This window comes from Pan paniscus, chromosome 2, assembly GCF_029289425.2.
Source record: "Pan paniscus chromosome 2, NHGRI_mPanPan1-v2.0_pri, whole genome shotgun sequence".
NCBI classification, from domain to species: Eukaryota; Metazoa; Chordata; class Mammalia; order Primates; family Hominidae; genus Pan; species Pan paniscus.
The window spans coordinates 50,260,207-50,282,986 of record NC_085926.1 but is presented as its reverse complement, the minus strand read 5'-3'; the positions used below and the strand labels follow the sequence as shown (position 1 = coordinate 50,282,986).

Here is a 22,780-nt window from a genome sequence, read left to right as displayed (position 1 = left end):
GAGGCACCAGTCCAGCAAATAAAGCAGTCATGATTTACTTAGCTGTTTATTGAGCGCCTAAAATGTCCAGGCCCCGGTATCCAAAGGGCACAGGAAAGGCTTGTCACTCTCACCAGATCTGACGTCAGTCTAAGGGCGGCTGCTTCCCAGGGTGGGGCCCAAATTTCAGGAGGAAGCCCCACCTGATCGGACCGTTTCCAAGCTGTCCTGGGGCAGGAGGCCGGCGGGAACCGAAGCTAGACTTGTCAGAGCCTGGGGCGGGGCTGGCGGAGGCAGAGCCAGCTGGAGGCGGGGCCTGCGCCTGGCTGAAGTGGTGACGTGCTGGGCTGGGGCAGGGCCTGGAAGAAGCCAAATCGAGGCGGGACCTAAGCTGTGACGCAAGGAGAAGGAGGAGGGGCCTGTATGGGGCCGGGTGGGGAGGAGGCGGACTCAAATGGAGATGGGGTGGGGCTCAGCAGGGGCGGAGCCAGGGTAGAGACTGAGTCGGCGCCCGGCGGGTGTTGTGACGCGCAAACCAGGGGCGGGTTCTAAGCGGCGACGCGCGGGTGCCGGGAGGCCTTAGAACGCCGTGGCGTGCCGCAGGACGCGACGGCTGCAGAACATCCGCCGCACCGCTGGGGGCCAACGTTGTCGGACCGAGGAGTCCGAGGTGGCGACTGAGTGAGATACCCAGCTGTGCGGAGCTAGGACGCGGAACATCCCGGAGGCCAGCATCAACATGTCAGTACCGCACCCTTCCCATTTGCTGCCTGTAGGTCCACCCCGCGCGTGCGGTCCCCAAGTGGCCATGCCACCCTGCACGCCCTCCCCGCGTCAGTCGTTCGTTTCCAGACCATGCCGAGCCACACCTGCCCACAGAGTCGAGCTCTCGAAGTCCTCATTCCCAAAAGCTCCACAGCCTGTGACCCACTAGGAGGGAGGGGGAAACCGAGGCCCGGGAGAGACGGAGAAGCCACTCTCTGAGGACCCCGGAGCCCCGCCCACAGTGGGTGGGGTCGGCACTGAAGGGGTTAAGGCCGCGGGGAAGCCCCGGGCTCAGCCCTAGGGGCGGATCCTGGGGCTTCCTCCCTCCAGACCAAAGGGTGCGGCTGCTGCAGAGGTGGCTGATGCAGGTGAGGGGCTTACAGCCCTGTGAATGGTGTGGGAGGTGAGGGGAGGGGGGTGCCTGTTACTGACCAGTGTTTAATTGGCCTCAAGCTCAGGAGAGGTAAGGGGAGCCAGGAGGCCCCCTCTGGAGCAGGTGAGTAGAAGGAGGGGGCTCAGCTGCCCGCCCACGACTAGAAAACCCCCAGCATAGACCTGCCGGACAGCAGGACCTTGGTTAAGATGGGAAAACAGTAGGGTTTGGGCACAGGAGGTCTGGGCCCCCAACCTGGTGACCGTTGGACACCCTGTGGATATAGGAAGGAAGCTGTGGTCCTTATCTAGGGTGCCTGCGAAACTCAAGCCAGTGGGGAACCAAGCCTGCAGAGGCAATACTGCTGTGTGACTGTGGGCCAGGCCCAGTGCTGGTGCTGCTGGGGCCCCATCTGAGGGGACAGTTGGGTCTATATCCAAAGTGTCCTGAGATGGGCAGAGTTGGGAAGGGGGCCATGGGCTCCAGGTGGGGAAGGCAGTCAAGACAGGCCAAAGCTCAGCCTGATGGGTGCATGAGTGGGGCCCCAGGATCCACTAAGGCAGTGGGCATAGCCCAGGTAGTTGAAAAGGCTGGGAGCTGGAGGAGACTCGGAACATAGGGAGAAGAAAGGGACAGGAAGACTCCCGGGCAGTTTTTCCTATGGAGGGAACCTTGGGTAGGTTTGAGCAGGGGGTATAGTGTCTGCTTTGCATCTTCTATCCCATGCCCTAGTGGTGGACTAGGAGGACTACTGGAAGACAGAAGGCCAGCAAGTAGATTGGGTCGGCTGTTTTATAGACCTGGTGGTCACAGACCCCCTGTGAGGGGAGGTCCTGAGGAGGACAAATTTGTAGCCAGAGCAGGCTGGGGCCAGGACTCCTAGGTTCTGCCCCAGCCTTAAGCAGCTCATCCATCACTCCCAGCCTCCCTCCAATGTGGGGTAGACACCTGGATCTATCTGCCCTGCTCTATAGGGGATGGGTCTCTTCCAGGTCACCTGTGCTATCAGGTGAGTGTGGGACAAAGTGCAGCCCACCACTCCCCAGTTCCAGTATGCATGGTCCCCCCTGCACTCTGTCAGCCCTTCCCTGCCCCAACCCCACCCTCCCTCCTGGCACAGCCCAGCATGGCTGTTGTCTACAGGAGGAGAGCCACTGTGGTCTGAAGAGATGCCACTGCCTGGAGACTGGGGTCTTAACCTCCAGCCTGGCACTGAGCCACCTGCAACCTAGCAGCAGGTGACCTTGGCTCCCAGCCTGACTCAGCTGAACCTGGATCCTGTGCATAGGCAAGAGCTGACTCTGAGCCCTGGCCCAGCCAAGCTGAACTCTACACTAGACCCTACACACCGGATGGAGCTGATCCTGAGTACCAGCCCAGCTGAGCTGACTCTGGATCCTGCGTGCCAGCCAAAGCTGCCCCTGGATTCCACATGCCAACCAGAGATGACCTTCAATCCTGGTCCAACTGAGCTTACCCTGGATCCTGAACACCAGCCAGAGGAGACCCCAGCTCCTAGCCTGGCTGAGTTGACCCTGGAGCCTGTGCACCACCGACCCGAGCTCCTGGATGCTTGTGCTGACCTCATCAATGATCAGTGGCCCCGCAGCCGCGCCTCCCGCCTGCACTCCCTGGGCCAGTCCTCAGATGCCTTCCCCCTCTGCCTGATGCTGCTAAGCCCCCACCCCACACCTGAAGCAGCACCCGTTGTGGTGGGCCATGCCCGCCTGTCACGGGTGCTGAACCAGCCCCAGAGCCTCTTAGTGGAGACAGTGGTGGTGGCCCGGGCCCTGAGGGGCCGTGGCTTTGGCCGCCGCCTCATGGAGGGCCTGGAGGTCTTTGCTCGGGCCCGGGGCTTCCGCAAGCTGCATCTCACCACCCATGACCAGGTGCACTTCTATACCCACCTGGGCTACCGGCTGGGTGAGCCTGTGCAGGGCCTGGTCTTCACCAGCAGACGGCTGCCTGCCACCCTGCTTAATGCCTTCCCCACAGCCCCCTCTCCCCAGCCACCCTGGAAGGCCCCAAACCTGACTGCCCAAGCTGCCCCAAGGGGTCCCAAGGGACCTCCATTGCCACCACCCCCTCCCCTACCTGAGTGCCTGACCATCTCACCCCCAGTTCCATCAGGGCCCCCTTCAAAAAGCCTGCTGGAGACACAATATCAAAATGTGAGGGGGCGCCCCATATTCTGGATGGAAAAAGACATCTGAGGCCATCCAGGGCAAGGAACTGTCTTTCTGGTTCAATAGACTGCCCCGGACAGTCTACAAGCCTCAGCCCACTGACCATACCTCAGCCCCTAGCCCCTGGGGGGCAGCTTTAACCTGGGCATGTTTCCTGGGTACCAGTGGGGCCAGGAGGTGGCTCTGGCTCAGAGCCGTCAGTGTGGCTGAATAAAGGCTCTCTTGGGTATGGCTGTGACAGTTTATTTGTTGATCCCCCTACCCTCACCTCTCACCTCTTCTGCAGGTCCCTTATCCCTGCAGAAGTCCCCAGATCCACCTTGGCCCTGAGGCCATTGATGGGAGGATGCCTGTCCTTTGCCTTTACCCCCCACCTGGCTCAGGAGACAGGGTGGCTGTTTTCTTCCCCATTCACTCATTACCATTCACTGAGCGCCTCCTGTGTGTCAAGCCCTGGACAGGACATAGGCAATGGGTAACTAGACAAACAGGCATACAGTAGCAGGATCCATGTGGCACAGGGGAGGTACAGAGGCTTTGGGAACCCAAGTGACTTCACTCCACCTGGGGATCCAGGAGACCTCCCAGGGCAGTGATGTCACAGCAGAGACCTGAGTGCTAGGTAGGAATTAAACCAGGCAGGTGAGGAGGTGGGAGCTGACTGTTCTTGGAAGAGGGAACAAGGTGGGCAGAGGAAAGAAGGGGACTTGTGACAGTTGTGGGAGGACACAGTGGTGTATTGACAAAGACGGAACATGGGAGGGAATGTACCCTCAGCTCACTGTAAAGCCCGCTTTGGTGTGCACCTGCCACTTGATGCCCAGGGCATCATAGCCAGCTTGCGGTGTGGCTGCTTTAAAAGGCCCAAGAGACCCCTGGGGAAACATGCTTTCCCCAGCTCCTCCTGTAAGGATGGGGAGGAGCTGGGGGAGCTTTCCTGGCTTTCCCTGCCATGTGGAAGGTGTGGCCATAGCTGCGGACTCTAAGCTTACACCCCCCTCTCTCCTGCAGGTTTCCATCCTTGGGGAATGACCACGCAACTGGGCCCAGCCCTGGTGCTGGGGGTGGCCCTGTGCCTGGGTTGTGGCCAGCCCCTACCACAGGTCCCTGAACGCCCCTTCTCTGTGCTGTGGAATGTACCCTCAGCACACTGTAAGGCCCGCTTTGGTGTGCACCTGCCACTCAACGCTCTGGGCATCATAGCCAACCGTGGACAGCATTTCCACGGTCAGAACATGACCATTTTCTACAAGAACCAACTCGGCCTCTATCCCTACTTTGGACCCAGGGGCACAGCTCACAATGGGGGCATCCCCCAGGCTTTGCCCCTTGACCGCCACCTGGCACTGGCTGCCTACCAGATCCACCACAGCCTGAGACCTGGCTTTGCTGGCCCAGCAGTGCTGGATTGGGAGGAGTGGTGTCCACTCTGGGCTGGGAACTGGGGCCGCCGCCGAGCTTATCAGGCAGCCTCTTGGGCTTGGGCACAGCAGGTATTCCCTGACCTGGACCCTCAGGAGCAGCTCTACAAGGCCTATACTGGCTTTGAGCAGGCGGCCCGTGCACTGATGGAGGATACGCTGCGGGTGGCCCAGGCACTACGGCCCCATGGACTCTGGGGCTTCTATCACTACCCAGCCTGTGGCAATGGCTGGCATAGTATGGCTTCCAACTATACCGGCCGCTGCCATGCAGCCACCCTTGCCCGCAACACTCAACTGCATTGGCTCTGGGCCGCCTCCAGTGCCCTCTTCCCCAGCATCTACCTCCCACCCAGGCTGCCACCTGCCCACCACCAGGCCTTTGTCCGACATCGCCTGGAGGAGGCCTTCCGTGTGGCCCTTGTTGGGCACCGACATCCCCTGCCTGTCCTGGCCTATGTCCGCCTCACACACCGGAGATCTGGGAGGTTCCTGTCCCAGGTAAGTGGAAGCTGAGGTCTAGGGGTCTGAGTCAGGAGGTATGGCCCTGTTCTAGGAAGGTCCCAGGAGAAGACCTTGCCTAGGGGTTGGTCCTAATCTAGGCGTTCTCAGCGGAAGGCCCTGTCCTGGAGCATCTGATGAGGGAGGCATGGCTTTGCCCTGGAAGATGTTGAGGGGTAGGGAGGCCCAGCCTTTGGAGTGCTGGCCTGAGGGGAGATATTCTGAGTGGAAGGCCTGAGAAGCCACTCAGAGACTCGATACAAAGGGGCCCTACTTGGGCTGGGTGAGTGTCTCACACCTATAATCCCAGTACTTTGGGAGCCTGAGATGGAAGGATTCCTTGAGGCCAAGAGTTCGAGACCAGCCTGGGCAACATAGTGAGACCCCAACCTCTACCAAAAAAAATTTGAGACAGAGTCTTGCTCTGTTGCCCAGGCTGGAGTGCAGTGGCACCATCTCAGCTCACTGCGGCCTTCACTTCCTGGTTCTAGTGATCCTCCCACCTAAGCCTCCTCCCGAATAGCTGGACTACAGATGCATACCACCACACCCAGCTAATTTTTATATTTTTGTAGAGATGGGGTTTTGTCATGTTGCCCAGGCTGGTCTTGAACTCCTGGGCTCAAGTGATTCTCCCGCTTTTGCCTCCCAAAGTGTGGGATTACAGGTGTGAGCCACTGTGCCCAGCCTAAAAAATTATTAGCCAGGTGTTATGCACCTGTAGTCCCAGCTGCTTGGGAGGCTGAGGTGGGAGGATTACTTGATCCCAGGAGTTCAAGGCTGCAGTGAGCTATGATCATGCCACTGCACTCCAGCCTGGATGACAGAGTAAAACCCCGCCTCTAAAACCAAACCAAACTAGAGAGTCCCTACTGTAGAGGTAGAATCAGATTGTGACAGTGCACCAGAAGAGTTTCTTGAATGTGGATGTGTGCCCACATGGATCTGGCCAGCCCAGCCCTGGCTTAGCAGCTCTCTGCCTCCAGGATGACCTTGTGCAGACCATTGGTGTGAGTGCAGCACTAGGGGCAGCCGGCGTGGTGCTCTGGGGGGACCTGAGCCTCTCCAGCTCTGAGGTGATCATTGCCCCTTTGAGCCTGCCATGTAGCACATGCTGGGGTCCCAGGGTGGGGGACGGCCATGTCAAGATTGTAGAGCAGGCATATTGACACATATCTTCCCTTCTCCTCAGGAGGAGTGCTGGCATCTCCATGACTACCTGGTGGACACCTTGGGCCCCTATGTGATCAATGTGACCAGGGCAGCGATGGCCTGCAGTCACCAGCGGTGCCATGGCCACGGGCGCTGTGCCCGGCGAGATCCAGGACAGATGGAAGCCTTTCTACACCTGTGGCCAGACGGCAGCCTTGGAGATTGGAAGTCCTTCAGCTGCCACTGTTACTGGGGCTGGGCTGGCCCCACCTGCCAGGAGCCCAAGCCTGGGCCTAAAGAAGCAGTATAAAGCCAGGGCCCCTGCCACTGCCTCTTCTTTTCCCTGCTGCCACTTTTCAAGTCCTGGAACTACTCTGTCCCACTCTTGCTCTATTCAGTTTACAGTCAACCCTCCCAAGCACACACCCCGCTTCCCTTGGAATCCCTGAGGGGTAGAAGGGGCCAGAAAAAACGCTTATAAAACCAGAGGCCCTCTGAGATCATGTGAGTCCTCCATGGCAAGGAAGCATTTCCAGGGAGAGTCAGGTTCCAGCTAGTTAGGGCTACCAGCCTAGGGCTTTGTGCCTACACCTCACTAAGCCCATGGAGAGGTCACAGGAGATGGGCCGTGCACGGGCAGATGGGCCCCAAAAAATCTTGGCGAAGGTCGGTAAAGTGCTAAGCTGTTGTCTGCACTCTTTCATCATAAAGTCACTTTTTCCCACTGCCTGAGGTTTGGCTGTTGCTCCTGTTATCCCAAGCTCTAAGCCCTTCCCATGGTCCCCAGACCCAGGCAGGGGTCGGTCTCGTCTGGAGTGTCCCGCTGCCAAGTGCCCTGAGAAGCCAGTCCTGCCGTGGTACTCCACTGAGGGACGCTTCGGAGTTAACCACCGTGCACTTGTTCCCGACGCGGGGCTGGGGCGCGCGCAAGGCATTGTGGGTGCATAGTTCAGCCAGCGCGTCGTCGGCTGGTGGGCCCCAGGCGTGGACTACCATTCCCATGGAGCTCTACGCGCAGCCAGCCGCCGTCGCCTGCGCGCTCAGGCCTCTGGGATTAGTAGTTTTAGCCTCGTGGATGTGGGCCTGAATCGGATGGCCTGGAACTCGCCTTCCCGGCGACCTGTTTGGCAGGGCGGGGCGCCTCGCGAAGATGGTGGCGCGCGCGGCGTGTGGCTCCCGTCGTCTGGCCAAGTCTCAGCGCAGCGCACCGGCCGGCGTCTCGTTGGCCTGGAGCCCACACCCACCGGGTCCCTGACCCCGCGCCCCCTGCGCCCGGTTCCCGGCATGCCTCGCGCCCGTAAGGGCAACACGCTCCGGAAGGGTGGTCAGCGCCGTGGAGGAGGTGAGTGGGGTGGGGGGCGCGGGACAGCTGTATGAGCGGCGGGCGGCGGTCCTGCTGGATCCCCTTGGTTGTTCTCGAGGGCCCTGGGTGGGGAACCCCCTCGGCCAGCCCCACGCAGCTTCCCAGAACTCTACCGAGGCTGGCACGTGCCCCAGCAGTCATTGGCCACGTGCGTGCCCAACTTGAGCTCGCTGCCCACTGCCTGTTGGGAGTCCGCGCTCCCAGCGGTGACCCGGCCAGCCCCTCCGGGCCTCAGTTGCCTGCTGGGTGGAAAAACTCACCGGACAGGGCAGGAAGCCAGTCCTCTTGCCAAACCCTGATCCTTTCCTGGACTGGTCAAGGAAGTTGGCGGGAGTCCTGGCCTGCTCCGGTGAAGAGAGGGAGGGGGCTCTGTTGGGAAGCTACCTGATTAGGGCCTTGGCAGCTTGGCAGGCCTGACTCCACAAGGTAGCTGAGTATCCTGGAGCCTGAGGCAGTCTTGGGACTCGCTTATCAGCTTAGACCAGGAGCCTATCTTAATGTGTTAAACACATATGTTTACTCTGCTGGGATGGGGTGCCTACCACGCACAAATTTATTTATTTTTATTCTTGAGGGGGAGGGGAGGAGGGCCGGGCACAGGAAGGAGGAAAATACCTAGGCACAACTTTAAACTGGTCACCACCATGGTGGGTTTTGGGTGGGAGACATCTAATAGGGTATGGAACATGTTCACTGAGTGGTGTCAGCCCCAGACTTAGGACTCAGGGAGGCCTGGGGGGAAGTGCTTCTGGGTGAGTCCTGAGAGGATGGAGAAGAGAGCAAGTTGTACAAAGACCTGGCAGCTGGAGGGACCCCAGCGCAGTGGAGTGAATGAGGGAAGGCTGGCTGCTCCGGCAGGTAGAATAGTAAGATAAAATGGGAGCAGGCTGGGCGTGGTGGCTCACACCTGTAATCCCAGCACTTTGGGAGGCCAAGGCAGGCAGATCACCTGAGGCCAGGAGTTCGAGACCAGCCTGACCAACATGGAGAAACCCTATCTACTAAAAATACAAAATTAGCTGGGTGTGGTGTCGTATGCCTGTAATCCCAGCTACTCGGGAGGCTGAGGCAGGAGAATCACTGGAACCCGGGAGGCAGAGGTCGCAGTGAGCCGAGATGGCGTCATTGCACTCCAGCCTGGGCAACAAGAGCAAAACTCTGTCTCAAAAAAAAAAAAAAAAAGGGTGGCGGGGAGCAGAGGCCAGTGTGCAGGCTGGACTTTGTCCTGCAGACGAGGGGTGTGAGTAGTTCTTAGAAGTAGGGCCAGCCTGGTGATCACACCCTGTCCAAAACTCTGCCACAGCAGCCAACCTTGCCAATGTCAGCCCTTCGCCCTGGACAGACCCCACACACAGGAGTGCACCAGCCCTACTGAACTGACCCTTGGCTTTGGTTTTTCATCTCTTTGAGAGGAACACCATTCTATCTTTTGGGATTATGAGGTCGAGTGAGGTACCCCCAGCCATCCCTCATCAGGAGAGGCAAGTTGAGTGTCCTATTCCACCTTCTCCAGGTGCCCGGAGCAGTACCCAAGCTGACTCGGGTTCCAGTGACGATGAGGCAGCCAGTGAGGCCCGCAGCACCGCCAGTGAATGCCCCAGCCTTCTCAGCACCACTGCAGAGGACAGCCTTGGTGAGAGCGGGTGGAAGTTTGACAGGGGCTTGGTGAGGGCTCCATGGGCTGAGGACAAGAAGCAGTGCTGACCAGGTGGCCTTGCAGGGGGGGATGTCGTGGATGAGCAGGGCCAGCAGGAAGACCTTGAGGAAAAGCTGAAGGAGTATGTGGACTGTCTCACAGACAAGAGGTACCCCTGGCTGCCAGCCAACTCCTACACCCAGCTCCAAGTGTGATCAAGGGAGGGCTGGCCCATATGACCCCCCTTCTCGACCTCCCCCAGTGCCAAGACCCGGCAGGGTGCTCTTGAGAGCCTGCGCCTGGCCCTAGCGTCCCGCCTACTCCCCGACTTCTTGCTGGAGCGCCGCCTCACGCTAGCCGATGCCCTGGAAAAGTGCCTCAAGAAAGGTTGGACCTGGGGGTGCGTGGGAGACTTAAACTGGGCAGACACTGGCCCTTGCTGCATGGGCTGACTGGAAAGCATCCCACAGGGAAGGGTGAGGAACAAGCCCTGGCTGCTGCTGTGCTAGGCCTGCTCTGCGTGCAGCTGGGCCCTGGACCTAAGGGTGAGGAGCTGTTCCACAGCCTGCAGCCTCTGCTGGTCTCTGTGCTCAGTGACAGCACAGCTAGCCCTGCTGCCCGGCTCCACGTGAGTGTGCCTGTGCCCCATGAAACCCTTCCTGCACCTTATCCCTCAGCAGAGTGGTGGGTTCCCCCTATCTTCAGCCTCCCTTACTCTGAGGGGAGTGAGCTCCAGGGCTGGGAACCCAGGTTCACCCGCTGACCGTGGCATTGCATTGCCCTCCTCCCAACAGTGTGCTTCTGCCCTTGGCCTGGGCTGCTACGTGGCTGCCGCTGACATCCAGGTGAGTGGTCTTTGGGCACAGGTGGTAGAGCATCTAGGGCTGTAACTCTGCCTCTGAGCTCCCCTGCCTCTCTGTGCTCCTAGGACCTGGTCTCTTGCCTTGCCTGCTTAGAAAGTGTTTTCAGCCGGTTCTATGGCTTGGGCAGCTCCACAAGTCCTGTGGTTCCTGCCAGCCTGCACGGCCTGCTCTGTGCTGCCCTGCAGGCCTGGGCATTGCTGCTCACCATCTGCCCCAGCACCCAAATCAGCCACATCCTTGACAGGTAGGGGTGGCTGTCCACTGGGAGGGGGAGGGGATCTCAAAGAGGCCCCCAAGCCACACATATAGCTCAGCCTGCCCCTTCCCTAGGCAGCTGCCCCGGCTGCCCCAGCTCTTGTCCAGTGAAAGTGTGAACCTGCGGATCGCTGCCGGTGAAACCATTGCACTGCTCTTTGAGCTTGCCCGGGACCTTGAGGTGCGAGGGACAAGGATGGGGGTTGCTTGGTGACACCACCTGCCCATCACAGGCTGGATGCAGGGGGTGCCACAGAAAACAGAACAGCTTTAGGTCATTATGCAGAGGAGGTGGCCCCAAAACAGATTTATCTCCTAGATATCATGATGGGTGCCCTCAGCAGCGGTGTCCTGGCCTGACAGAGGCCAAGGAGGGGTCAAAGGGGCCAGGCAGAGAAGAGAGGGTCTCTCAGTGAAAGAGGAGGGGTTTGGGCAGTGCCCTGTTCAGAGCCAGCAGAGCTCAAGCATCTACCACACACCCTCCAATGCTCCCATTGCAGGAGGAGTTTGTTTACGAGGACATGGAGGCCCTCTGCAGTGTCCTGCGCACTCTGGCCACTGACAGTAACAAGTACCGTGCCAAGGCTGATCGTCGGCGCCAGCGCTCTACTTTCCGCGCCGTGCTGCACTCTGTGGAGGTGTGTGTGAGAACATATGTGTCCTAGCAAGGGTGCACCCCCAGGCATAGCAGCCAAGCCCAGTTGTGTTGGCCCCTCTACCCTGCAGGGCGGTGAATGCGAAGAAGAGATAGTGCGCTTCGGCTTTGAGGTGCTCTACATGGACAGCTGGGCTCGGCACCGGATCTACGCTGCCTTCAAGGAAGTGCTGGGTTCGGGCATGCACCACCACCTCCAGGTGCGGGGACGGACAGGGAGGGGACATCTGGTGTGGTTGCTTCAGTCTGGCCTGAGCTCACTGCCCTCTGCCCCCCAGAACAATGAGCTACTCCGTGACATCTTTGGCCTGGGCCCTGTGCTGTTGCTGGATGCCACTGCCCTGAAGGCCTGCAAGGTTCCACGCTTCGAGAAGGTTTGCACCCTTGGGCACCTTTCTCTTCCCCCTATTCCCATTTCCTGGAGGCCTGGAATTCTGTAGAGGCCGGAAGAGGACCCCCAGCCCTTTCCCTTCCCAGCTCCCCAGGGTGTCACTCTCTGTCCCCACTCTAGCACCTGTACAATGCTGCTGCCTTCAAAGCCCGGACCAAGGCTCGAAGCCGTGTGCGGGACAAGCGGGCAGACATCCTGTGAAGCAGGACCTGCTGAAGAGGAGACTTTCTATGCCCTTGGTCCGTATTTTTAACAGAAGACAGTGCAACAACTGGTCTCCACCAGTATTTGTCACTTTATTTTTTTAATGACAAAACCAAAAACAGACATGGGGTGGGTAGCTGGGGGCCCGGACACTTGGGACCCTGACCCCTTTGTCCCTGCACTCAGCCCTGTGGCCCCTTCCTGTCCTGTCTCAGGCCAGGCTAAGTATGTGCCTTCCTCAGGGCTGTGGGGCAGGCACTAGGGGGCCTTTCCCTTCCTTTCCTTTCTCAGGCCTTGCTCCCCCAGGATGACCCACTCTTAGGGGGGTGGTGGCATCTGGACAAATGCCACCACAGCAGGTGGGGAGGCAAAGCTACCTGGAATGGATTTGTGTGCTGATTTTTAAGGATTATTACAGATAATTAAACAGAACGGTCAGCCTTCTGTGGTCTTAACCCCTGGGTATTTTTCTGTTCTCCCTCCCCATCTACTATCCCAGGCTTGGGCCCAACTGGTCTTCCACGATGTCACCTTTGCCCTTCAAGGCAGTCTTCCCCAGGTGGCGCCTCTCCCCCTACTCAGAGCCCAGCCTGTCTTTAAGAGCTGAGGCTGGACCCTCACTGGGAGCCCTGGCAGAGTTTGGGTGATTGCTATGGGGGCAGCTATTTCTAGACTTCAGAACCTGCCATCTGGGGTGGCCAGAGAGTGTTGACAGGCCACAGGAGGAGCCAGGAGGCTGGTGCCCCTTCCCCTGACCTTGGGCCACCCAAAGCGAGGCTTTGGCACCCGAGGCTTGGCTAGGCCTGGCTTGAAGAGATCAGGAGAGGCAGGCAGCCATTAAGTTAACAACAGGTTCTTGTACAAAAATCTCACCAAGGAAATAGTGTAGATGTGGCAGCCAGCAGTAGGGAAGGAGAGACCTGCCCATAGCCACTTTATTCCCACCCCCCACACACACCCCCAGGCCCCAGATCCAATTGGCATCTCAGCTGGGTGCTTGGGCCTCACTGGAGTTGAGCCTCCGAAGCTGGCTGAGGCTGGCCAAGCGGAGTTTGAGTAGTGTCTCCTCCTGCGTGCGGAGTGTGTGTGCCAGGATGCGCAGGGATTCACTCTGCAGCACTGTGAATGGGAAGTGGGGGATCATCATCATCAGACCATGTGCCACCCCGTGACCCCTGCAGACCCAGCCCAGGACCAGGGGCAGCCACAGGCCTCCCGCCCCATCCTTCACTGCTGCAGCATCTGCAGTTACTCCTTCCAGCTGCACAGAAGGGCCTCCCAGTCCCCACTGCCTTGCTCTCCATTCCTACTAGCACCCTGTGCGTCCATACCGCTCAGGTAGACAGCCAGGAGTGCGAGCGCTAGGCAAGTGAGCACCAGCAGCGCGAGCAGCAGCAGGAACCCTCCTCGTCTGTACACAGGGCTGCAGCCAGCCTGGGCACACAGTGACGGTGGCAAAACGCCCAGCAGCTCATCCCACGGTCGTGCCTCTTCAGTTAGATAGGGGCGCAGTGTGCCTGCTGGGTGGATGGGACATCGGGAGGGTGGTGGGTGCACCTGCTTTCGTCCCCTCCCCCAGCACATCATCCACCCCACTGTCCCCACTCACCTCCACTATGTAGGTCGCTGATGGACTCCACCTGGTGCAGGCATACCTCATGCACGTGGTTGGGGGCCAATGGTCCCCTGCTCCTCTGGCTGGGCATCATTGGCGCCACGGAGTCTGCAGGGGCAGCGCAGGCTGATTTAGCCAGTGGTGGGTCAACCCCCTTCCTTCTACCAGGTGGCTTCAGGCAGCAAGGACTTGTGGATGATAGGGATAGTGGGACATTTGGTTCCAAATCCCCTAAAACTGACTCAGGAATTACCCTTGATTTGGATCCAGGATGATCCCAGACCCTTACAGGCTTATTCTGTATACAGGAGCAACAGGTACATTTGATTTGTTTCCTTCCAAGCACCCCAGGGACTCACTCAGGCATTCCTCTGCCTGCTTATTTCTAGCAGTTTATCAGCCTTGAATGCTAAACCCGCAGCAAATGGAATTCAGTCCTGCCTCTTTTGTCAGTTCTCCCTGCAGACCCAATGCCTGGCATCTTCTGGTCAGAAAGCCCTATTGTAGCCACTCTGGTGCCTTTCCCTCCTGGCCTTGGTTCTGTGTGTGTTAACATACTCAGTGTGACTCTGCTGTACGTGTGTGAACCCTGCTGTTTGTTTTCATTCAACATTTACTATTGGGGAGACCCTTCTTTGTTATACTGTTGCACATGCCTCTAAGGTCTCTCCCTTCACACATCTCCCTGAGGCTGCCTGGGCATCTAGGTTGTTTGCAGTACCCCCCCGCTTTTTTTTTTTTGAGACGGAGTTTCGCTCTTGTTGCCCAGGCTGGAGCGCAATGGCGCGATCTTGGCTCACCGCTGCAGTTCCCTTTTGAAATTAACCCCCAGGACGTCCACCGTTGAATATGAAGGTTTTTTCCCCAATTTCCTGATAGTTTAATTCCCAGAAGTGGAATTACTGGATCCAGGAGCAGGGATTTTTGTTTGTTTTTTGAGATGGAGTCTCCCTGTGTTGCCGAGGCTGGAGTGCTATGTCGTGATCTCGCCTCACTGCACCCTCCACCTCCTGGGTTCAAGCGATTCTCCTGCATCAGCCTCCCGAGTAGCTGGGATTACAGGCGTGTGCCACCACGCCCAGCTAATTTTTGTATTTTTGGTAGAGATGAGGATTCACCATGTTGGCCAGGCTGGTCTGGAACTCCTGACCTCAAGTGATCTGCCCGCCTCGGCCTTCCAAAGTCCTGGCATTTACAGGCATGAGCCACTGCATTTGGTCGTTTTTTGTTTTGGTTTGGTTTTTTTAAGATGGAGTCTCCCTCTGTCGCCCAGGCTGGAGTGCAATGGCAAGATCTCGGCTCACTGCAACCTCTGCCTCCCGGGTTCAATCAGTTCTCTGCCTCAGCCTCCTGAGTAGCTGGGATTACAGGCGCCTTCCACCACACCCAGCTACTTTTTATATTTTTAGTGGAGATGGGGTTTCACCATCTTGGCCAGGCTAGTCTTGAACCCCTGACCTTGTGATCCACCCACCTCGGCCTCCCAAAGTGCTGGGATTTACAGGCGTGAGCCACCGTGCCCAGCCTGTTTTTTTGTTTTTGAGACAGAGTCTTGCTCTGTTGCCCAGGCTGGAGTGCAGTGGCGCAATCTTGGCTCATTGCAACCTCCACCTCCTGGGTTCAAGTGATTCTCCTGTTTCAGCCTCCCAAGTAGCTGGGATTACAGATGTGTGCCACCACGCCCTGCTAATTTTTGTATTTTCAGTAGAAACCAGGTTTCACCATGCTGGCTAGGCTGGTCTCAAACTCCTGACCTCAAGTGATCCGCCCGCCTCAGACTCCCAAAGTGCTGGGATTACAGGCATGAGCCATCGCGCCTGGCCTGAGATTTTTGTTTTGTTTTTGAGACAGATTCTTAATCTTTCACCCAGGCTGGAGTTCAGTGGGGTGATCACAGTTCACCGCAGCCTCCACCTCCTGGGCTCAGGTGATCCTTCTGCATCAGCCTTCCCAGTAGCTGGGACTACAGGCATGCACTACCATGCCCAGTTAATTTTTTTTTTGTATTTTTTGTAGAGACAGGGTTTTACTATGTTGCCCAGGCTGGTCTCGAGCTCCTGGTCTCAAGAGATCCATCCTGCTTGGCCTCTCAAAATGCTGGGATTACAGGTGTGAGCCACCATGCCCGGCCCGATTTCTTTTAAAGCTATTACCAAATTGTCCTCCAGAAGCACTGTCCACAGCTCCCCCGCAGGGTATAATATTGCCACCATTAGGCATCCCCATAGGAAAAAAATTATATTTACATGCACACGTGCACACATATATTTGCTAACTTAAGAGATGAGAAATGGCCTTTCTTATTTTATTGGGTTTCTTAGCCTAGGTAGTGTGACTAATATGTGTGTGGCGCTTTTTTTTTTTTTTTTTTTTTTGAGACAGTCTTGCTGTGTTGCCCAGGCTGGAGTGCAGTGGTGCGATCTCAGCTCACTGCAACCTCCGCCTCCCAGGTTCAAGCAATTCTCGTGTTTCAGCCTCCCGAGTAGCTGGGACTACAGGCACCTGCCACCATGCCTGGCTAATTTTTGTATTTTTAGTAGAGACCAGGTATTGCCATGTGGGCCAGGCTGGTCTCAAACTCCTGACCTCAAGTGATCCACCCGCCTTGGCCTCCCAAAGTGCTGGGATTACAGGCACACGCCACCATGCCCAGCTGTGTGTGGCTTCTTAATTATCAATTTGAAGCCTCTGCCCATTTAGTCACTTGGGTCTGTGTACTTTTCTTTTGATTTTAATTATGTACTTTCACACTCATTGAAGTTTTTGCTTTTTGTTTGTTTGTTTGAGACAGAGTAGAGTCTCTGTTACCCTGGCTGGAGTGCAGTGGCGCGATCTGGGCTCACTGCAACCTCCGCCTCCCGGGTTCAAGGGATTCTCCTACCTCACCCTCCTTAGTAGCTAGCACTACAGGTGTGCACCACCACACCCTGCAAATTTTTTTTTTTTTTTTTTGAGATGGAGTCTCGCTCTGTCGCCCAGGCTGGAGTGCAGTGGCACGATCTCGGCTCACTGCAAGCTCCGCCTCCCAGGTTCGTGCCATTCTCCTGCCTCAGCCTCCCAAGTAGCTGGGACTACAGGCGTCCGCTGCCACGCCCGGCTAATTTTTTGTATTTTTAGTAGAGATGGGGTTTCACCATGTTAGCCAGGATAGTCTCGATCTCCTAACCTTGTGATCCGTCCGCCTCAGCCTCCCAAAGTTCTGGGATTACAGGTGTGAACCACTGCGCCCGGCCAATTTTTGTATTTTTTGATAGAGATGGGGTTTCACCTTCTTGGCCAGGCTGGTCTTGAACTCCTGACCTCAGGTAATCCACCCGTCTCAGCCTCCCAAAGTGCTGGGATTATAGGCGTGAGCCATCGCACCCAGCCGGTGTTTTGTTTGTTTGTTTGTTTGTTTTTGAGACAGAATCTCCCTCTCTCGCCATGCTGGAGTGCAGTGGCGCAATCTCGGCTCACTGCAACCTCCGCCTCCCGGGTTCAACCGATTCTCCTGCCTTAGCCTCCCGAGTGGCTGGAACTACAGGCACGTGCCACCACGCCTGGCTAATTTTTGTATTTTTAGTAGAGACGGGGTTTCACCATGTTGGCCAGGATGGTCTCGATCTCTTGACCTCGTGATCTGCTCACCTCAGCCTCCCAAAGTGCTGGGATTACAGGCATGAGCCACCATGCCTGGCCTTTTGTTTGTCTGTTTTTTTTGAGACAGAGTCTTACTGTGTCACCCAGACTGGAGTACAGTGGCATGATCTCAGCTCACTGCAACTTCTGCCTCCTGGGTTCAAGTGATTTTCCTGCCTCGTCTCCTCAGTAGCTGGGATTACAGGCACGTGCCACCATGCCCAGCTAATTTTTGCATTTTTAGTACAGCTGGGGTTTCACCATTTTGGCCACGCTGGTCTTGAACTCCTGACCTCAAGTCATCTGCCCATCTTGTCCTCCCAAAGTGCTGGGTTTACAGGCATGAGCCACCATACCTGGCCAATATTTAATTATATTTTCTTCTAGTTGTTCTTTAACTTGATGTCTAAAAATCCTGGTCCAGATGCCAAGAGCTCCAGATACCCACCTGGAAACTGATAACAGTAGGGAAGAGCATTGAGGGGACACCTCCAGATAGGAGCAAGGGTGGCCTTGCACTCTGGGACTGTCATTCTCAGGACAGTAACTCAACCTCCATGATTTACTTGAAACTGCCTCTTGACGTGCTCAAAAGCAAGTACAACAAAAACAAGCAAGTGCTGCCAGTCATTATGTCTGGGTGGTGGGTTGAAGGTCATATTAAATTCTCTCTTTGGGCCGGGCACTGTGGCTCATGCCTGTAATCCCAGCACTTTGGGAGGCCAAGGCAGGAGGATCATTTGAGTCTAAGAGTTTGAAACCAGCCAGGGCAACGTAGGGAGACCCCATCTCTACAAAAAAATCAAAGATTAGGGCCGGGCACGGTGGCTCACACCTGTAATCCCAGCACTTTGGGAGGCTGAGGTGGGCGGATCACGAGGTCAGGAGTTCAAGATCAGCCTGGTCAACATGGTGAAACCCCATCTGTACTAAAAATACAAAAAATTAGCCGGGCATGGTGATGGGCACCTGTAGTCCCAGCTACTCAGGAGGCTGAAGGCAGGAGAATAGCTTGAACCCGGGAGGCGGAGCTTGCAGTGATCCAAGCTCAAGCCACTGCACTCCAGCCTGGGCGGCAGAGCTAGACCTCGTCTCAAAAAAAAATAATAATAATTAAAGATTAGTTTGGTGTGGTGGCATGCTTCCGTGGTCCCAGCTTCTCAGGAGGCTGAGGTGGGAGGGTTGCTTGAGTCCAGGAAGTCAAGGCTGCAGTGAGCTGTGATCATGCCATTGCACTCCAGCCTGGGCAACAGAGTGAGACCCTATCTCCAAAAAAAAAAAAAAAAATTCCCTGCTGCCGGGCACAGTGGCTCACACCTATAATCCCAGCACTTTGGGAGGCCAAGGCAAGTGGATCACAAGGTCAGGAGTTTGAGACCAGCCTGGCCAATATGGTGAAACCCCGTCTCTACCAAAAATATTAAAAAATTAGCCAGGTATGGTGGCAGGTGCCTGTAGTCCCAGCTACTTGGGAGGCTGAGACAGGAGAATCACTTGAACCTGGGAGGCAGAGGTTGCAGTGAGCAGAGATCGCGCCACTGCACTCCACCCGGGGCGACAGAGCAAGACTCCGTCTCAGAAAAAAAAAAAAAAAAAAAAAAGGGCCGGGTGCGGTGGCCCATGCCTGTAATCCCAGCACTTTGGGAGGCCGAGGTGGGCGGATCACGAGGTCAGGAGATCGAGACCATCCTGGCTAACACAGTGAAACCCCGTCTCTACTAAAAAATTCAAAACAAAAATTAGCTGGGCATGGTGGCTGGCGCCTGTGGTCCCAGCTACTCGGGAGGCTGAGGCAGGAGAATGGCATGAACCCGGGAGGCAGAGCTTGCAATGAGCCAAGATCGTGCCACTGCACTCCAGCCTGGGCGACAGAGCAAGACTCTGTCTCAAAAAAAAAAAAAAAAAAATTTCCCTCTTTGTACTTTGTTGTGCTTTTCTCACACTTTCTAAATTGAATGTGAATTGTTTATTACAGGAAAAACACACAGTAAATGTTATTGTTAAGATCCCAAAAGAGGGTAGGCACAGTGGCTTATGCCTCTAATCCCAGCACTTTGAAAGGCCAAGGTGGCTGGCCGGGCGCGGTAGCTCACACCTGTAATCCCAGCACTTTGGGAGGCCGAAGTGGGTGGATCACGAGGTCAGAAGATTGAGACCATGCCGGCTAACACAGTGAAACCCCATCTCTACTAAAAATACAAAAAATTAGCCAGGCGTAGTGGCGGGCTCCTGTAGTCCCAGCTACTCAGGAGGCTGAGGCAGGAGAATGGCGTGAACCCGGAAGGCGGAGCTTGCAGTGAGCTGAGATCGCGCCACTGCACTCCAGCCTGGGCGACAGAGCGAGACTCCATCTCAAAAAAAAAAAAAAAAAGAAAGGCCAAGGTGGGAGGATTGGATTGGTTGAGGCCAGGAGTTCAAGACCAGGGAGACCCTTCTCTACACACACACATGCATGAAAGTAAACATTTCCCCCTACCAGGGGCAAGGCCCCTCTCCTGCAATGTTGAAAATGTTGGCAGTGGCTCACGCCTGTAATCCCAACAATTTGGGAGGCCAAGGTGGGTGGATCACCTGAGGTCAGGAGTTTGAGACCAGCCTGGCCAACACGGTGAAACCTTGTCTCTACTAAAAATACAAAAATTAGCCGGGCATGGTAGCACATGCCTGTAATCCCAGCTACTTGGGAGCCTGAGACAGGAGAATAGCTTGAATCTGGGAGGCAGAGGTTGCAGTGAGCCAAGACCGCACCACTGCACTCCAGCCTGGGTGACAAAAAAAAAAAAAAAAAGAAAAGTTGAGGCCGGGCGCGGTGGCTCACCCCTGTAATCCCAACACTTTGGGAGGCTGAGGTGGGTGGCTTACGAGGTCAGGAGTTCAAGACCAGCCTGGCCAAGATGGTGAACCCCCGTCTCTACTAAAAATACAAAAATTAGCTAGGCATGGTGGCAGGCGCCTGTAATCCCAGCTACTTGGGAGGCTGAGGCAGAGAATTGTTTGAATCTGGGAGGTGGAGGTTGCAGTGAGCCGAGATCACGCCACTGTACTCCGGCCTGGGTGACAGAGCGAGATTCCATCTCAAAAAAAAAAAAAAAAAAAAAAAGTTGAAAATGTGATAAGAGGAGCTTGCTAGCTGGGCCAAGCTCTGTCATGGGCCATAACATGGAGCCATGGAGCAGACAGTCCTACGTCCTGGCCAGTACTGGACCTGTAGCTTCCTAGATTCCTGCTGCCCTGGCCCCTCTGAGCATCAGTACTTCTTATATGCAGTGGTGCAGTTAGGTGAGTGGCCACCAAGCTCTTGACTAGCTGAGTCTCTGTCTGACCAGGCCAAGGGACCCCCAACCCTAGGCAGTTGGGGATATTTAGACCCAAGTCAGGGGAGGCCAGAGGCCTAACTACTTTTCAGTCCATGGGACAGGTACCCAAATGCTTTCTGGAACCACTGCCCACCCCAATCCCAGCTTCCTTCCTTAAGAGCTGAACCGGCCAGGCAGCTGACCGGATGCCCACACCCACCTGAGCACAGCCTGTAGTTGACCCACTCCTAACTGGGTAGCTTCTCCCATCCCTCCTTGATGTCCCCAGCAGGGGAAACTGAAGCAGGGCCTGAGGTGACAAGGGGCTCCAGGCATGGCAGGCTTTTCCTCCCTGCACAGGGGGCAGGTCCTTTTACTGGAGCTGGAGCATGAAAATGGGTAACTAACTACTCAAGACAGTGAGGTCAGTGGGACAGAGGGTGGGTCTCTCCATGGTCCACAAGGTCACAGGACTGAGGCCTTGCCCTCCCTCATGGTCACCCTCTCCTACCTTCTTGGGTCTCCTCAGGCATGGCAAGCAGTGGGCAGTCGGGGGCCAATGATGGCATCCAGTAGCAGGACTGGACAAATGCAGCAGTGGCTCCTTTGAGAGCCCAGGGAAGGCCTGGCTGCCTCCCAGCCTTGGCCTAAAATAGGCCTGAGCTCAGCCCACAGGGCTATATTTAGAGGGGGCAGCCCTCAGCCATGGGAAGGGGCAGAGTGATCCACGTGGGCCAGCCTGAACTATCTACCTGGTGAGGGAGCCAGCCAGGAGCCTGCCTCCACTAGTCCAGGTGCCCAGGGACCTTCAAGGGGAAGCACACCTCCCCCATACATCCAGAATGGCCACTCCAGGCTCAGCAAGGCCCCATGTGGCAGCCAAGACAGACAAAGGAAGCCTGTGCATCTCTATTTGGCCACTCCTCTACCCCTGCAGACTCCTACCCACAGCCCAGTCATCTCTCCTCCCAGCAAACACAGCAGCCTCCACTGCGTGACCTGCTAGCACACAATGCTATTGTTGTGTGTGTCTTATAGAGGGTGATGGACAACTGAATCCCAATGCCATGAGGGCTCTGATAGCTTCACAAGTGGGCAGATACACCAACAGCACCCATGCTGGCCAGTGGGTGGACCTAGGTTGGAGGCTGGTTCATTTGTTACTAAGCTTGCAACCTTAGGTAAAGGGTCTCCCCTCTCTGAACTCAGTTTGCTCATGTGTAAAGTCGGAATAACAGTGGCTCCTCCCTGGCAGTGTACACTGAGAACAACATCTGGAGCATTTAGCACAATCCACGGTTTTGGTCTTCCCCTGCTCCCATCTCCACAAGGGCAGACAGGTCCCATAAGGTTGTGTAACGATGCGCATCACTGCTTACCTTGAAAGGAGGAGGTGGTCCAGCTTCCAGCTTTCCCTCTGTGGTTGGATCCCTGTGCCCTTCCTTCCCAGTGGGGGCAAAGCAAGACTGTGGGCTCTACTTCCTACACACCTCAAACCTGTCACTCCGTTGTCTCACACTGGCCTCCCTGATGTTCCTCAAAGTCAACAAGCTTGTTACCACCTCAGAGGCTTGGCGGTGGCTGTTCCCTCCTGGAATGCTCTGCTCCCAGATAGCCCTGTGGCCAGCCCCGTCTTGTCAGCGAGCTCAAATGCCACCCCTTCAGTGAGGCCTTCTGTGTACATTCTTTTCCACATCACCCAGTTTTCTTTTCTTTTTTTGAGACAGAGTCTTGCTCTGTTGCCCAGGCTGGAGTGCAGTGGGGCGATCTCGGCTCACTGCAACCTCTGCCTCCCTGGTTCAAGCAATTATCTTACCTCAGCCTCCTGAGTAGCTGGGATTAAAGGCGCGTGCCATCACACCCACCTAAGTTTTGTATTTTTAGTAGAGACAGGGTTTCACCATGTTGGTCAGGCTGGTCTTGAACTCCTGACTTCATGATCCGACTGCTTCGGCCTCCCAAAATGCTGGGATTACAGGCGTGAGCCACTGCGCCCGGTCCAGTTTTATTTTCTTCATAGCACTTAGTCCTGAAGTTATATTATGCACAATGTACCCTGCGTGTCACTATTCCCAAAGGCCCTACAGAACCTGTTAAGTCACGCGGAACCACCTTTTTTTTTTTTTTTTTTTGGAGTCTCGCTCTGTCGCCCAGGCTGGAGTGCAGCGGCGAGATCTAGGCTCATTGCAACCTCCACCTCCCAGGTTCAAGCAATTCTCCTGCCTCAGCCTCCTGAGTAGCTAGAATTACAGGCGCCCGCCACCACGCCCGACTAATTTTTTGTATTTTTAGTACAGACGGGGTTTCACCGTGTTAGCCGGGATGGTTTCCATCTCCTGACCTCGTGATCCGTCCGCCTGGGCCTCCGAAAGTGTTGGGATTACAGGCGTGAGCCACCGCGCCTGGCCGGAACCACCTTTAATCCTCACCAGGCAACCTTGGACAGGAGAAACTCGGGCCCTGACACCGCTAGTAAGGTGCCCAAGACCACATAGCAAGGCCGAGGA

The 22,780-nt window shown here is 56.3% G+C and overlaps 4 protein-coding genes across 15 annotated transcripts; 3 read left to right on the top strand and 1 right to left on the bottom strand.

The window, feature by feature from the left end:
* Positions 1-567: 567 nt before the first annotated feature.
* On the top strand, positions 568-7,104 carry HYAL3 (hyaluronidase 3). Of its 7 annotated transcripts, none has more exons than XM_008972221.3 (4): positions 568-720; positions 4,315-5,225; positions 6,212-6,301; positions 6,418-7,104. In XM_008972221.3, exons 2-4 carry the CDS (start codon positions 4,332-4,334, stop codon positions 6,685-6,687), a joined length of 1,254 nt encoding a protein of 417 aa, XP_008970469.1. In that variant the 5' UTR covers positions 568-720; positions 4,315-4,331; the 3' UTR covers positions 6,688-7,104. The 7 variants fall into 7 exon arrangements, with proteins under 7 accessions (XP_008970469.1, XP_008970471.1, XP_057157754.1 ...); XM_008972223.3 differs by having other exon boundaries at positions 585-720; positions 5,081-5,225; XM_057301770.1 differs by lacking the exon at positions 568-720 and adding an exon at positions 978-1,112.
* Positions 582-3,532, top strand: NAA80 (N-alpha-acetyltransferase 80, NatH catalytic subunit). Its single transcript, XM_003818832.5, has 2 exons — positions 582-720; positions 2,406-3,532. Coding segments are annotated over exons 1-2 (927 nt in total). The 5' UTR covers positions 582-718; the 3' UTR covers positions 3,331-3,532.
* Positions 6,957-12,188, top strand: IFRD2 (interferon related developmental regulator 2). 3 transcript variants are annotated; one of them, XM_008972228.3, is made up of 12 exons: positions 6,957-7,719; positions 9,254-9,373; positions 9,461-9,545; positions 9,639-9,763; positions 9,847-10,004; positions 10,171-10,221; positions 10,305-10,483; positions 10,570-10,675; positions 10,995-11,132; positions 11,221-11,349; positions 11,428-11,523; positions 11,661-12,188. In XM_008972228.3, the coding sequence occupies exons 1-12, from the start codon at positions 7,470-7,472 to the stop codon at positions 11,739-11,741; spliced, it is 1,518 nt and encodes a 505-aa protein (XP_008970476.1). In that variant the 5' UTR covers positions 6,957-7,469; the 3' UTR covers positions 11,742-12,188. The 3 variants fall into 3 exon arrangements, with proteins under 3 accessions (XP_008970476.1, XP_034812402.1, XP_034812403.1); XM_034956512.3 differs by lacking the exon at positions 9,461-9,545 and having other exon boundaries at positions 7,691-7,719; XM_034956511.3 differs by lacking the exons at positions 10,305-10,483; positions 10,570-10,675.
* LSMEM2 (leucine rich single-pass membrane protein 2) lies at positions 11,818-22,626 on the bottom strand. 4 transcript variants are annotated; one of them, XM_003818829.6, is made up of 4 exons: positions 20,785-22,626; positions 13,354-13,467; positions 13,076-13,264; positions 11,818-12,863 (listed from the first exon to the last, which is right to left on the bottom strand). In XM_003818829.6, exons 1-4 carry the CDS (start codon positions 20,840-20,842, stop codon positions 12,730-12,732), a joined length of 495 nt encoding a protein of 164 aa, XP_003818877.1. In that variant the 5' UTR covers positions 20,843-22,626; the 3' UTR covers positions 11,818-12,729. The 4 variants fall into 4 exon arrangements, with proteins under 4 accessions (XP_003818877.1, XP_008970473.1, XP_008970475.1 ...); XM_008972225.5 differs by having other exon boundaries at positions 13,076-13,261; XM_008972227.6 differs by having other exon boundaries at positions 12,322-12,863; positions 13,354-13,547; positions 21,653-22,626.
* Between the last annotated feature and the right edge of the window lie 154 nt (positions 22,627-22,780).